Here is a 15,791-nt window from a genome sequence, read left to right as displayed (position 1 = left end):
ATAAAAATATATGATTAAAATGATCGAATGAGACAACAAAAAAGTAATAAAGTAAAATACAAGATGAATGTATTTCCAATTATTTTACTTTAATCATTTTTAGTTTCAACAATAAAGTAATATATTTTGTAACTCAATTGTATATCTTAATTTCAATTATCAAATATATTACTTCAATATTTAACATATCCAACGATCTCAATATTAATACGGTACTTTATTTATTCAAGTCATTCGTCTAAATTGGTACTTCTTTTCTATTAATTATATTGGTAAAATTATATATATTATTGATTTAAATACTTAATTAGGACATAAAACTTTATATTTTTTTTCTTCTAAATCCACTTAAATTTAATAAATAAAAATATACCCGCGCAATACGCAGGTTAGCATCTATCTAGTTTTAATAATTTAGCTAATTGAATAAGTATTTTGATGTAAGAAACAAGTCTTAGGAGGAATATTGAAGAAAAAATACACAGAATCATGAAATGTTGATAAATTTTACTTCTAGAAGAAAGTTAAAGATAATGGTGTAGAAAGATAAAAGATGTACTTCAAACACAATGATAGTAGAGATCAAAAAATATTAAGACGACAAAAACAATATTGACAATAGTGCGGCAAGTGGGAGTCACAAAAGATGAACAACGACAACTAACAAATAAACAAATTGGAATAGTATTTTATTTTAATTTTTATCATTTTAATTCAATTAGAATATTTAAAACTGATGTGGCAAAATTTTAGATTCTTATTGGTTATTATTATAAAATTATTTTACAATTATAATATATAATATTATTCTCGTAACTATGTGTTCAATATAAATTTGATCATTATATAATGATGAAGACATATATAGTGACATTTAAAAATCCTTAAGAGTTTATACTATTTTATTTGAAAGGAGTTAAACAAAAATTATTACTAAGCAAACTATAAATATTATACAGATAACTAACTATATATACATGAATTTTTTACACGTAACACTCCTTCTAGTCTTAAATATAAGAGAAAATTGGATCATAAAAGGTTAATGTATTTGATCTAAATTTATACTAAATATATCAACTTTTTCTTATATTTAGGACCGATGGAAGTAACATTTTTAACCTGTATAGACTAAAAGTGAAATGTGTATGAAATTTATGATAAAGTATCATATGAGTGAGCCTCCTCACGTGCAACCTTAATGAAAACATCTTCCAATGTTGTGTCAGCTAAACCCCATGCAGAAACTGTGAAGTTTCCCTTTGCAGTTTCAACAGCTTTGAATACATTAGCTATTCTAACCTCATCTTTTGGAAGCTCAAACTTTTGGGTCCCAGAGATATGGTAAATCTTCTTAGCATTTGAGGAAAGATGTTGCACCAATTTCTCAACTTCCATTTCATGATCAATAGATGTTGCCATTGAGAACACATAAGTTCCTCCATATCTGCCTTTCAGCTATGATGATAAAACAAAAGTACATACAAAAGGGAAAATAATGTGAATTGGCAGTAAATGAACTAAAGTAATAATGAAAGTGCATACAATAACAAGAAAGAGTTCATGAAGGTTTAATGGCATGATATTGCCATGTAAATCCATTTTGTAACTGCAATTTTAAAATAACTACAAAAAGTTGGATTCTTATTAAACGTTAGTGTAAAACAGTGCATGTTCTATTTTCTCATTAATGAAAGTAAAAGCATAAGAGGTCTCTTGGAAGTTATCGGTTTTATCTGGTTATAGGTTTTAGATAAAGGAGAAAAAATATAATGAGTACTCTATAATAATAGTAGTATAATAGTGTAATCTGATTGATTACCAATTTGATACAGAAGACTAAATGTTAACCCTTATTTGATTCGAATAAGGAATCAAAAAAATGATAAAACGAAGTATTATGAAAATGCAAACTAATCTTCAGAGCTGCTCTAAGGTAAGAAACTTATCATCTCATGTAAAATGATTCAAGATATATACATACTATTTGAGATCAATGCAAGTATGATACTATGGAGGCAGCTCATAATTTGTTAATCACCATAAAAAATAGGTGTTACAGTTTGTTGAGTATGGCTCATAAGCAATAGTATATGGGCAGGGTCGAACAAGTGGGTGACGGGGGTGCAGGGGAAAAAGCTCGCGCAGTATGATTTAGGGATATTGTTGTAATATGAACTTTAGTATTTAAACACAACTTATACTCCGTAGACCCTAATTCATCCAATCTAATACAAAAGAACTACAGTTGTTTTGTTTTCAGAGACTTACGCATCATTGGCCGAACTTTGTTATTGAATGTCTTGTGTTCTTGTTTTGCGATTTCGTTTTTTTTAATCTTTTAAGATTAAGTTTCTCTTCTAACACAGTTATAAATTGTTTTTTAAAAGTAAATGCAGAGATCTAAAATAAATAAAAGAGGATAAATTAGTACAGTTTTAATGTTTTACCCTTCTAATTTTTGTTGTTCTTGAAACATTGAACACACGAAACAAACATAGATCGACACTTTTAATAGCAATGACTGAATAAATTACACAATATTTTTAAAATATGAAAATATGTGAAAGGTAATTAAAGTTTGTAAAACCTGCAATATTTTGGGTTTTTTTGACATGAGATTATGTATTTTTAAAATAAATAATTATTGTGTGAAAATATTATAAATTATTTTCTTATCCCAACTAATAAAATTTTTAAAATCTGCACTGTATACTAACATAGAATCAAGATATTAAGAGATATTTCATATATTCAAACAAATTCTACAGGAATCTATGGGAAGCCTTGTTCACCTAACTAGGATGGGCTCAGTAAGCTACAAGCAACCTAAACCCATGAAAACTTTCTTTTGCAATTGATTTTGATAAAAGCATATAATAATTCAAAATTGTAAACATACCTCCTTCGGATTTCCAATGCACTGAAAGCTACCATCTACAAATATTCCTAATCGATCACATAAGACTTCCGCCTCTTCCATGGAATGTGCTGAAAAGTGTATGCAAACAAGATTTATCAATCTATATGAAGAGAGAATATTGACACTGTTACAAAACCAAATAAACTAAGCTTCTATTTCTCAGGATTACATAATATTTTAATGCCTCAAAATATATTTTTATTTTAGTCCCTCTTAATATTTTTTTTTTAAAAATCGTCACTTGTTATATCACAGACAATGATTCTAGTCACCATTTGGTTTTCACTTTAACATACTAGCTACCAAAGTCAGAGATTTAAAGTTCCCCCATATGACAATGTTGGATGGTTATATAAGAAGGGATGCGTAGAAAACAACACGAGGGACTAGAATAAAACTAATATTTTGTAAGTTGCAGAGATATTATTTCAGCTTATATCTAACTCATTCATGGCAAGAAGATAATTAACATAATAAATAAAAAGGAGAAATCAAGTTATTCCTAGAGAAGCTCTCTAGCATTTGGTGAAACTAATATTTATAACTGGTTATTAAGCGAAGTAACTTGATCCCTCCTCATAATTTAATGCAACAACTTGGAAATACTTCAAAAATAATGAGAGAGAGAGAGAGAGTACTAGTGAGAATGATAGCACGATCCTGTTTTGCACGCTTGACAACATTCCATAGGTTCTTTCTTGATGCAGGGTCTAATCCAGTACTTGGCTCATCCATATAAACAACCTTAAAAAAAATTTATTCCTTAGAAAATAAGAAACAATTCTTCTAAAGCAAGGTAGTTTTGTAGAACAGATTGAACTGAAAAGAAAACATACTCTAGGATCTCCAATCAATGAAATTGCGACACTAAGCCTCCTCTTCATTCCTCCGCTATATTTTCCCGCTTGTTTATCAGCAAACCCTCCATAAAAAAGGTTTACGCTTTTCAAAGATTCTTCCACTGCCTGCAGCATTATATTGCTAAGTTATGTTTGCTTATCTCTGATAAATAAATGTCTACTGAAAAAGGTTCAGTTTATGTCTACACTAAAATCTCGTCATCTAAAGATCCATACCCTCTTAACTGAAAAATATGACATAAATAATTAAGGGAAGGGACACAAACTGGTCTAAAGAAATAGGCAGGCTGTTTAATTTCCTCTAATATTTGACAAATATTTGTCCACTCCCCACCACATGCCTCCAAAATGGTGTTACTCACACTTCAGTCATTAAGATTTTACACAAAAAATGTAGATTACTAAATAATTTTAAAATAATAATTGTCAAAAATTCATCTGTCCAATTAATTTTTCATTAAGAGAAAAAGTTTCAGATAAAATAGGTATAAGACCAGTCCTGACCTATTTTTCTAAATGTTCCCCCACTAAATATTTTCGAAGTCCAAACTTTCTATCATCAATGTAACGACCACATGGTACTACACTTCTAAGTCAGTGCAAAGCGAACTAAATACTGATAGTTTTCAGAAACTGTAGTAATAAAATAGTACTTCTTGAAAATGAAGGTATATTTTTTTCTCTTTTCTTTCAAACATGCAGACACCTAAACTAATGATGTAATAAGAACAATACATCTTTAAAACATAAGTGTACTTCTAATATATACATAAAGGTTTGGGCCACATTGATATATCAACTTCAACTTACTTGTGCTAAGGCAGAACCTTTAAGATTTTTAAGCCTGCCATAAAAGAGTAGGTGCTCTCGTCCTGTCAAGACTTCCCACAGCAAACTAACATACCAAAAGGAAAAAACTATAAACAATTCCTCAACTGTTACAAATTTAAAAATTGGAAAAACAGATAAACTAGAGGAAATTCCAGCTTACTCATGCTGAGGGCATACACCCATGCTAGTATATATTCGATTCATATCAGTTCTTACGTCAAGACCTTGAACAAATGTTGTACCAGAGGTTGGCTTTGTGAGACCTATCATCTGTATGAACAAGATGGTTTGATTTTATGAATTGAGGAAAAAATCAGTCAGAGAAATCACAGATTTGAGTAATCTAAAAGAGTGTCATATAAAATAGTGAAGGAAACCAATAGGTACGTACCTAAGTTAATTCTTACATCAAGAAACTATCATTTTGGGCTCTGAAATTGTAAGGGTCTGTCAATTTGGGACCTCAAAATTACCGAATGTCAAGTTGCTCCTTCAAGCTGTCTAATGTCACTCAAAATTCCCCCTTAAACTTTATAACTCGTAGGCAAAAAGCTCCATAAAATAGTTGACAGAAAGAGCATTTTGCCTGACTTTGAACAATTTGAGAGAGCAACTTGATATTTCGTAAATTTGAGGTCCCGAATCGATTGACGCTTACAATTTAATGACCAAAATGATAGTTTACTCTCATACATCTCCAACGTTGAAGAGTAAATAATCAATTTAGTCCTTAAATTTGTAGGTTCTGTCAGCTTTGTCCATGAAACTAAAGAAATTCTAAAATGATCAATGAATTATAAATTCTTAATCATATTAGTGCTTCTTAAAGATTTCAAGGATTAAATTAACAGGTCCAAAATATCTAATATGATCGAAAGTTATCAATTTAAGAGACTATTTTGGAATATTAACTATTTTAGGGAATAAATTGATAAAAACCTATAATTTCGTGCAAACCGAATGAATCCGTCAAATCCTAATTATATTTTTGTTAGAGTAAGTAAGTATTGCAGAAAAAAGTGCAATGAATGATCGGAAAAAAAAAATATTGCTATTGAAAATAAACTTAAGCCAACCATGTTGATAAAAGAAGTTTTCCCTGCACCATTGGGACCAAGCATTCCAAAGCATTCCCCTTGAGGCAAAGCAAGGGACAACTCTCTCACCGCAATTTTATCTGGGTTACCATCCTTCCCTGGATAAACTTTTCTCAATTTGTCACAAACAATTGCATGATTCATAGTTGGTTCAAGTAGCAGCTGTTCCACCTTCTCCTTCTAAAGAGTAAAAGAAGAAAAAGTAACACATCACTGAGGTAGCATCCTTTAGTAAATTTCCAATACCAGTGAATGAAATCCACCAAATAATGGAATCAGGTTTCTTCATTTCTAAAATCAGAGGAAATACAAAATGCCAAGTACATATATGCAATGCATGCAAAATTCACCTCTTGATGAATATCTTGTTTCTCAGCCATAACAAAAACTTTAGATCCCTGCCTTTGGATACTAGGCTTCCGAAAAGATGAACTAGTTTTTTTCTGAAATCTTTTCAAGAACAAAAGAGGACTTTTCCAACTTCCTGATGACAAAACTTGATCAACGTAATAAGCGAAGAATAGAACTAATAGCCACTCCACGAAAATGATAATCAAGACCTCTTTCATGCCATTTGTGCTATCACTGAGATCTCCCCACTTCATACCATGAGTCCCCAAAGTATCTCCACTAAAAGAATATTGTGAAAATTCATATAACCCACGGTATAAAGCAAACCCTGGATATAACTCCATAACAATGATCCACCCTCCTGAAGAAATTGTACAAGCAATCAAAATATCAAAAGAATGGTTAGCCAACATGTTAACACTTGGCACAAAAATATGTCTGACATAAAATGCAAGTAGATAAAAATTCTTAATACAATAGCATTGTAGAAAATGAAATATAGGGAAACATAACATTTTATTAAAATAACATCCCCACTCTCCTCATGATGTCCAAATACTACTAGTCCTATACAAGGAAACAAACATTTCATTCAAACCAATTACTACTAGTCTTATACTCGTACTCGTAGCCACAGGTTTGAATGATAAACACAAGAAACAAATAAATTCACAAAAAACTCCATCGGCTCTATAACCTAATAGAATAGGGTGAATCGCAAGGCAGGAACTAGGTAGCTAATCCCAGATAGCGGTGCGTAGCGGCCAACCCCAAAAGTAGGATAGCGCGTTCCCGGATAGGCGGAATAATTGCTATTTTTTTGAACAAATTACATGAATAATATTATATAAACCTATATTTAATGCAAAATTAACAAATGACTCAAACTCTGAAACATTCATAATAGTAATAAGAATCCACAAGTCTTACTCTTAGTCAAAACATATATTGAAATACCAACAAAAGTCAAGGAAATAAATATGATGCATATTAAAACTCAAATGCATGTTCTAGCATAGGAATCAAAGATAAGCATCGTCTTCATTAGCATATTCTACTTCCTCTTCTTCTTAGGTGAAAGTAGAAACAACAAAACAGAGAAGGAAGAAATAATAGCGGGATCTCGCTGAGAAACGTTGGGATTAATTACGCCGGGATAACGGGATCTCGTCGGGATCTTGTTTCACACTGTCGCGGTCAGGCACCACACCGCACCAAGACAACGGGATTTCACCGGAAAACGCTGGGATTAACTAGCTAGGGCAGGAAATAAGTTATTTTATATTATTGTTGGAAATAGAAACACATTAATGTTTCACCTTCTAAGCAGTGTTGTCAAATGGTGTTGGAATTAATAATAGCAATTGGAGTTGCAGCAAATATATTTTGGTTCTTGTACAACTCAGCCATGTATATAATTATAGAGAATAACATACATGCCCTAAGTAGCAATGTTATTAATCTTCTTGTAAATGCAAATTGTATTTATCACTAAGAGTGCATAAATAGAAAGTCAGATGAGTGTAAATTAATCAAGCACATTCATAAATTATTTTGTCTTCCTATTTTTCACATGGCATCAAAGCTCTTAATCTGACCGGGCACCTTGTGCTATCGAACACAGTTTAAACATGACTAGACATCTTGTGCTTCCAAGACTTGCAATTGGTTTCCACTAACCACTGGAGCTGCAATTGACTGATGTTGATTGTAGTTGACTGCTGTTTACAGACTTTGACCAGTGTTGACCAGAACTATCTGACTTTATTTGGGTTGGTTTCTTCTTCTTTTTCCCATGTTGATTGATGAAAGGGTGAAAAAAAAAACTCAAACAACCGTGGAACAACAGAAATCTACCTCTCTTGTGGCTACGTACAAGATATGAGTCCTGTCCAATGTTTCTGCTGCAAAGGTCTTGTACATTTTTCTTCCCACTATCATAAAAAAATTTGCAATTACTGCAAACTTGCGCATATACCTAGAGTAGAGTATCAGGAAGTGCATAAATGGGAGGAAGAAACTGTGGGTTATCTAGTCATGCAAGAGGTGAAAAGTGATCCTCAAAAATTTGAGGGGTATCAAATGCAGGCAGGGAAATTTTATTTTAGAGAGAAGTTGGAGCTCCCCTGAAATGAAATTCACTGAGAATTTCATTAATTCTACGAGTTTTGTAAGATAGAATTTCTAGTCACTTGAACAACAATGCTTATGGGGGACAACAACTTGTCGAGAAAAGTGGAGGGCACAAGTAAAACTTTACATCAGAGTGCACTAAACCATTTGTTTCTAACCTTTTGCGGTTTATAAAAGAGGTTAATAATTTTTTTAAGGGAAATTATAGAAGAAATTTGTAGCAAAAGTACTTAGTTTAGGTACAGTCAAAGACTTAACCTTTTAACAATGATTGTAATGTTTCCAAAAATTCATTCAGAACAAAAACAAGTTTTATAATGAATAAGGCTATAGTTATTAGCATCAATGACAATGCAGCATAATCAACAATATTGTCCCTGCCAAAGTTTACAATATCATGATATGTGGTAAGCGCCAATTCAAAATAATCACTTCATTTCTCAATTATTTGACTTACTTGGAAACGATGTATCTTGAACAAAAAATTGGAAAAGAAAACCAGCTAATAGCCCAGTTCCAAACACACCTATATATGCAATCACTGCCATTACATAAGAAGAAGATAAAGTCAGTGATTGGATCTAATAAAAAAATATATTTGTAACATAGCTTATCTATCATCATTCATCAAACCTGTAGCGGTCTTAACATTTGAAAACAGGGAGGCCAATAAAAATGCCAACGAAATTTGTAAATTTATATAGATGAAATAAAACACGAATTGGATGCTGTAGTCATTCATTGTGAAGAATTTTAGTCCTGAAAAAAAAAACAGCTGCATTGAGGGAAAATGGAAAATGCCAAAAAGGAAAAGAAAGCAAGAAAACGGTTAACTTGCTGCATTCATACCTATGACTGAGCCAAATATCACAAAACAAAGCATGTAAATAATTGATATGGCAAGAAAATAACTATATGAAATCATCCAAAATGGCCCATCACCGAGACCATGCATTTTCATCATGATTCTTAAATTTTGTTGCTTCTCATAAACTAGTGATGTGAGGACAACCTACATCAATGAATACACATGTTCAGAAAAATAAACTTGAAAATAAAGTTTTACTTTTTTTGAGAAGGAAAATAAAGTATTATGAGTTAACAAAATATTATCAGATAAAATTGTTGACCAGAGTTTGAATCAATTGTTTTTCTTATTATTTTTATAGGCAAATTGTAAGTGGTTAATTTGTTAGAGGATGGGAATTGTTATTAGCAAGGATCAAGCCCTGGATACTCCTTCAATGTCCAAACTCATACTACTGGACCACTCATTCAAGGACACTTATAAACCAATAGTTCTATGTGCAAGAGATACTCCCTTTGGAATTATAAGCAAAAATAGATCAAATTAAACATATTAAGAAATATAGTTGATCACATTTAATCTATACAATCTCAATAAAAAATTAAGTCTATTGCCTAAATTACCCTCTATAACTAATAAATTGAGCCGTCGAAAAATAAAAAGTTATATTAAATGAGGGGTAATTTAGAGATATTGTCATTACATAGGAGAGAAGATATTAATATTTGCATATATTTCAAAGAAATGTGAGTTAAATTTGTTTATATTTCATTCCGGATGGAGTATTACGTGGAGAGTAAGAGGATTGCTAACAACACTAACTCTAACACTCTCTTTCTAATGTTCCCTCTCTTATTTGGTCAAATTACATATAAGTCCTACCATTTTGGGAATGTGTGATTTTTGCTAGCACTTTTCAAAGAAGTGCATATGCAATGCTTTATTCAAAAATAAAAATTTAGCCATGTAAACCCAATTGCAAGCAATGCCAACAATTTCCTCTCATTTCTGGTAATTTTATTTTACAAACAACTTAGTTTATTGTAAGTATGTTTACTCACATATGTAAGTACTTACTGGGAAAAGTTGCAGGATAACCCATGTAAAGAAGAGACCACCCAAAAGAGAAGCCAAATCAAATTTAACGGGAGTTTCAGGTTTCGGCATTTCCTTTACAAACTCAAACAACATTTTGGTACCTGGTCCCAAGAGAAACTGAAGGTAGGCATTTGATGCCTGCAAGGATAAAGATATTAGATGTAAGTTATAATAAAAATTGAATCCTCTGAAGCAGTGCTGCTTCTGCATCATAATCTATCAGGTGCACAAAATCAGACCCAAATATGATTGAAACAAAAAGTGGGAAATACATATCAATGGATATCACTATTATTCAATGTCTTAGTAACAAAGATCAAGTTTACAGAAAGTTTAGTGTTAAAGTATAAAATACAGCAATTGAATGCCAGTCAGGTATCGTCATGATTATAATTCTGCTAACTACTTCCATTCAAATTATGCATTCAAGAAATAGAAATGATTAAGCCAGCTTCTTCTTAAATATCATTATATATGTCATATCTATTCCAGCACTATATGACTCAGATATTCACAACGCAAGCCTGCAACATGGCATGTAGTAATTTAATACACTAATTCTGAGATTTTTAGTTTCATCGTGTTATATCAATTATTGTAATTATAATGAAGAGAATGCATAATTCAAAAACAAAGTTTGGATGTATACCAAATTTACAGAACGAGGAATCCGTGCCAATGCAATAGAATCAAAGCCGGTGTCATTTTGATAGGTTGAGTTGTACCATATACTGACATTAAATATATTCTCATTTGAGTTTAGAAAATCATAACCTGTCAAAAGAAAATTGAAAATAAGTATTTCCTTCGACACTTTATGTAAAATGTAATGATATAATGATATATCTACCTGCAGTTATCTCATTGATCTTCCGCTCTGTGTTACCTTTTCTATAACCTTTATATAGCTCATTGTTTACTTCAGAAGAACTATTACGCCATAAACGCAAAGTCTGAGCACATCTTACTTCTATATCCAGTGGAAAATAAAAAACTTGAATTAGTAACAACATTCTAGACATCAGATGCAAGTTTGAGCATAATCTACCCATAAAGAAACATGAGAATATGTAAAAAATGATCTGCATACTTCATAGAAACATACTCAACATACTTTGTAGGAGCATTATTGACCACAAGGCTACTATCCTTGTAAGAGTGTTTCTAATGCATCACAAAAGTTACAATTGTGGCCTTTTGACAATGCCTAGACGAATATCTTATAATCCCTCACAGAAGGAACATGGCAATCAATTTATTTGAGAAAGGTACAATGATCTTATAGCTAAACTTCCCCCCTAAAAATTATATCATCTATGACCAGTATGTTGTCAAAATGATACCTCACACAAAGACAACAGTTTCATTTTTGTATTTGACATCACCCAAAGTTCAATTATGAGTAACTAGCTCTATTTCTTGTGCTTATGATATTATTGTCATAAATTCATCTTAGTCCTATATTGAATAGATTTTAACATTAAAGAACTTTTCAACCGAGATAAGTATTATTCTTAAGAAGGTATTGTTTACTAGAAAAACTCATTTCATTTCAATGGCAATAACTTCTGCAATACATGAAGGAACATAATAACTAGATAATGGCAACTAGACATAGATATGACCGTTCAAGCTGATAAACAAGAAACCGTATTGGCTTGCCGCCTAATAGACCTAACAACAAAGTTCAGTTTGGATTAAAGGATAGTTTGGAATAATATGATCGTACTCTGATACAAAAGATTATGCGGCGTGGACACTATCAACTAGAAGCTTAGAGACGACCACAAAAATGACACGACATTGACCATGAGTAAATCCCTGCACCAATGCAAAGCAGAAAAAAGACCCCAAGCTTCACCTAGTGATGCTGGAATTGAGGTAGTACACCAAGCAGTTTTCGAAGAACAAATTGACCTGCATTATCCCTGATAGGCATGTCGACCCCTATCATAATCTACTAGCTTTAATTAGATTCTCACCCAAAAGACAAGAACTTAAATTATTTTAACCCAAAGAATAAATTCAAAGCATACAAGTTAGCTATTATGTGCTTATTTTAACTAAACATTTCCTTCTCGTTTAATAGATTCAATGTGCTACACAGCCACACCTATTATTTATTCTTCAGTTCTAAATCATACCTTGCTGCCTGCTAGTAGTTGATATCTGAACAGGAACGGAGAATGTAGAGTTCTTTCTGCACTGATTTTGTAGATAGTAAATAGGAAGATCTGAAAAGAAAGCAGGCTCCAGAAAATTGGTGAACTCTGTCTCTGATGCCGATCCCTATAACATTTTGATGGTTTCCCCGCCACATAGAAATAACAGAAGACATTATTTACACAGTCACAAAGCCATTAAATTCGGAAGAAAAAACTCGCAATAAATTTGTGATGTTTCAAAACTATATGTTAATGATATTGAGAATCAAAATTAGGGAAAAAATGTGCATAAGAAGTGTAATTACATTAAAATACACTAAAAGATAATACAAACTTACTTCCAAGGATAAGAGAGTGTGTATTCTCAAATGAGAGAAAAAGGGAGTGTAATGTAATTGATTAAAAACATCAAATTATTATTATTGACTCACCAAGACATTTGTCGCCAAACTACCCATAACATTCGAATTATCTATACCAAAGGTACTTGGAATCATATTCCGCGACAAAACTGTAAAAGCAAGAAAACGAGATTAAGATGACATTAAACTTGTAAAGAAGTAACACCAAAACCAACCATCAGTTATGCAGAAAAACATGTTAGTAAAGTAAAAGAAAGGTGAAAAGAAGCAATTTAATCCTTCAAATATCATTCTATCTCTGACTTATTCTCTAAAGTATGTGAAAATTCATCCCATTAGTCCCTAACATCTTAACACCAGGAATAACACGACGAAGTTTTGTATATTTTAAGAACATGTATACTTATATGGACAAAGTAAAAGAGAAGTAATACCAGAGTAACTAAATTGAGAGTTTATTCAAATTAAGGTTAAAAGGGTGATAGATATATTTAATTTTGTTATATACCTTCTCCAAAAGACTGATTAGTGCCAGTAAAGAGCATAGTGAGGGGACATGAGCCATTGATTCTGCAGGAGGGATTTGGAAAATCAGAAAACGGGAGAAAATCCGTTCTAACAGCGCGGTATTGTGGAGCAGGTGTTTGCAAGAAAGGAGGCCATTCAGGAGGGTTAAAAATGGGACAAGCACCAACTTGATCAAAATCCGAATATTGAACCCCACACGCTTTCTCCAGACACTGTTCCCCTTGTGTCTTGGTACAAATGCATCCACACTTATATTTGGCCTTATCAAATTGATTATTGAGCAACTTTTGAAGTAGAACCATCAATATACACAGCCCGAACGGGATCAATATCAACCTTATGTTTGTATTCACATTTCGTTTCTGAAAAACAATGTCATTTTTGTTAGGGTGCATAGTTCTTACTCTACTAGAAGTCATCAATATAAGATACATAAAGTTGCACATTGAGACTCTCCTTCATAAATGTTAGACTCAACTTAACTCATCTTTCCAAATCTAACTAATAAGGTAAAAGATATCTCTCACTTGTAAATATTCATTAAACACTTTTAGTCAATACTACATTCATTACCCTTGACATAGTCTCTCATGTTCATGACTAGACATCTGGCACATGACTCAATTTCATTCACATGGTGTTTTGAGCGAGAATCGTGTCACAAATTTGACACTTGAAGGTGATATTTTTGAAAAACAATCATGCCAACTATTGGATCAATTTCATTACACTTCATATATATAAATATAATATGAATATTTTTTATGTTTAATTTGTTGACTCTCCCATACAATATTTTGAAGCTCCGCCACTTCTTACGACCAAAATGACTTCTACTTAAAAATTCCGAGCTCATACACATCATATGGAAGATTCAACACTAGTTACAAAAATCAATAATCTGTTTCATCTTCTCACTCTTTTCTGAGCTTAGATATCTCTAATTAGAAACACGTTTCATCAATCAAGTAAAAACACACACACAGAGAGAGAGAGAGAGAGAGTTACCTGGAAGGTTAAGTTCTTCCTAAGAAGCGCGTTTGCTTGAGTCCAGAAGCTTGCAGGTTCGTTGGCTCTGTTTCCATTTCTCATGCCTTTCTTCTTTATTTTCCCACACACTTTCAAGTTTTGAAAACTCACTCTCTGTTTCGTAAACCCAATTATATTATATATCTGTTAAATTAGTTGGTTTGTTTAAACAAATAATCCCTTTAGCAACAATGTGGGGTCACTTTCGTGTGAAAGCGAACTTGCCTTAACTAGATACCTTGCTGAATTAGGGTCTTCCGATTATATCCTTCCATGTTATCATGTGTCTTTGATTTAAATATAAAAATTGTGTTTTTAACTCGGTAAAAAAAATTACTTTTGATATCTTTAAAATGTGTCTTAATGACACATATTAGCATGATTAATAAAAAATTCAATTAAATATAATTAATTTTTTTATTTTATATGAATATAAATTAAATTTACTAAATTTTCTTTTTAATGTCAAATATTCAATTATTCGCATTAAGTATTTTGAAAAATGAAGAATATATTAGAAATAAAAATATTAAATAATTTTAAAATAGTTAAGTTTTTAATATAACAGTAATTAAGAATTGTAACATTTTTTTGCTTATATAGGGATTAGAGGAAGTAAATGATTTGTGACGAAAAAATCCTTGATTAACGTATTATTATGTGGTTATTAACTACTAATTAATTCTTATTGTATCGACCCGGTTAATTAAATGTGTTTTACAAAATTCAATAACTATATTTTACAAATAATTCATGAAGTATCAAAGTAACTCATTAACCACAAAATGAACAGATTTAATTAAGTATTTGCAAGTCAATTAACTATGAAATGAATTAATAAGTATTTACAAGTTATTGACCATGTATTATTGTTGTAAAAAAATATAAATTAATTTGTCGAAAGATTTTATCACCCATCAAGTAAAATTATTTCCCACGGAGATTCCTAATTACCATGCAAATTCACATCTTTTTTCAAGAGAGTCTAAAATACATACATAATATAATATACAAGACAAAAGACAACAAATAGAGGGCTAATATTCTCACAGATATCAAATATGGGAATGAAATGTAAAATAGACAAGTACACTACACACAAGCAAACAAATATCCATATTCTAGTAAATTTTGGAAGCAATTGCAGATTCAACTTTCTTCGTAATAAGATGAATTTGAGACAATATTTAGATAAATTTAATCACATATATCTATGGAATTGTATTGTTAAAATGAAGGGGGAGAAAAACTTTTTAACGAGTTCAATTAATATAACATAAAAGTGAAAATATATTGACAAAGAAAAGTATGCAACAAATATTATTATGCATTGTTTTCTTACACTATTTCTCGTATGTTTTTCTTTTTTCACAGTCAAACGTAGCTGATATAATGTCTCAACTCGAACGAGGTAACTTCTTTTTAAGCTAAAAAATTATTTTTTAAAAAGAAAAGACATTGGGAACATAAACCTTATCCCAAGTAAAGATAAAATAAAATATTAAAAAAAGTTCATCGAATTATGCAGGTTTTCGAGCTCTTTGGCGTAAATTATATAACATAGGCTCCTTCTGCATATTCTTTTTTTTTTTTTGTTTGCATTAGA

The 15,791-nt window shown here is 31.4% G+C and overlaps 1 protein-coding gene across 2 annotated transcripts; it reads right to left on the bottom strand.

Annotated features, from left to right (window-relative positions):
• Positions 1 to 868: 868 nt before the first annotated feature.
• Positions 869 to 14,325, bottom strand: LOC101495128 (ABC transporter A family member 7-like). 2 transcript variants are annotated; one of them, XM_004499375.4, is made up of 18 exons: positions 14,165 to 14,325; positions 13,137 to 13,518; positions 12,698 to 12,777; positions 12,246 to 12,390; positions 10,952 to 11,071; positions 10,751 to 10,875; positions 10,081 to 10,239; positions 9,045 to 9,207; positions 8,829 to 8,954; positions 8,653 to 8,736; positions 6,062 to 6,423; positions 5,691 to 5,891; positions 4,775 to 4,884; positions 4,594 to 4,678; positions 3,760 to 3,888; positions 3,562 to 3,667; positions 2,903 to 2,991; positions 869 to 1,458 (listed from the first exon to the last, which is right to left on the bottom strand). In XM_004499375.4, the coding sequence occupies exons 1-18, from the start codon at positions 14,246 to 14,248 to the stop codon at positions 1,156 to 1,158; spliced, it is 2,853 nt and encodes a 950-aa protein (XP_004499432.1). In that variant the 5' UTR covers positions 14,249 to 14,325; the 3' UTR covers positions 869 to 1,155. The 2 variants fall into 2 exon arrangements, with proteins under 2 accessions (XP_004499432.1, XP_073225221.1); XM_073369120.1 differs by having other exon boundaries at positions 10,988 to 11,071.
• Positions 14,326 to 15,791: the final 1,466 nt, after the last annotated feature.

The sequence above is a fragment of the Cicer arietinum genome, chromosome 5, assembly GCF_000331145.2.
Source record: "Cicer arietinum cultivar CDC Frontier isolate Library 1 chromosome 5, Cicar.CDCFrontier_v2.0, whole genome shotgun sequence".
Taxonomy (NCBI): Eukaryota; Viridiplantae; Streptophyta; class Magnoliopsida; order Fabales; family Fabaceae; genus Cicer; species Cicer arietinum.
This window is presented reverse-complemented; position numbering and strand designations above follow the sequence as displayed.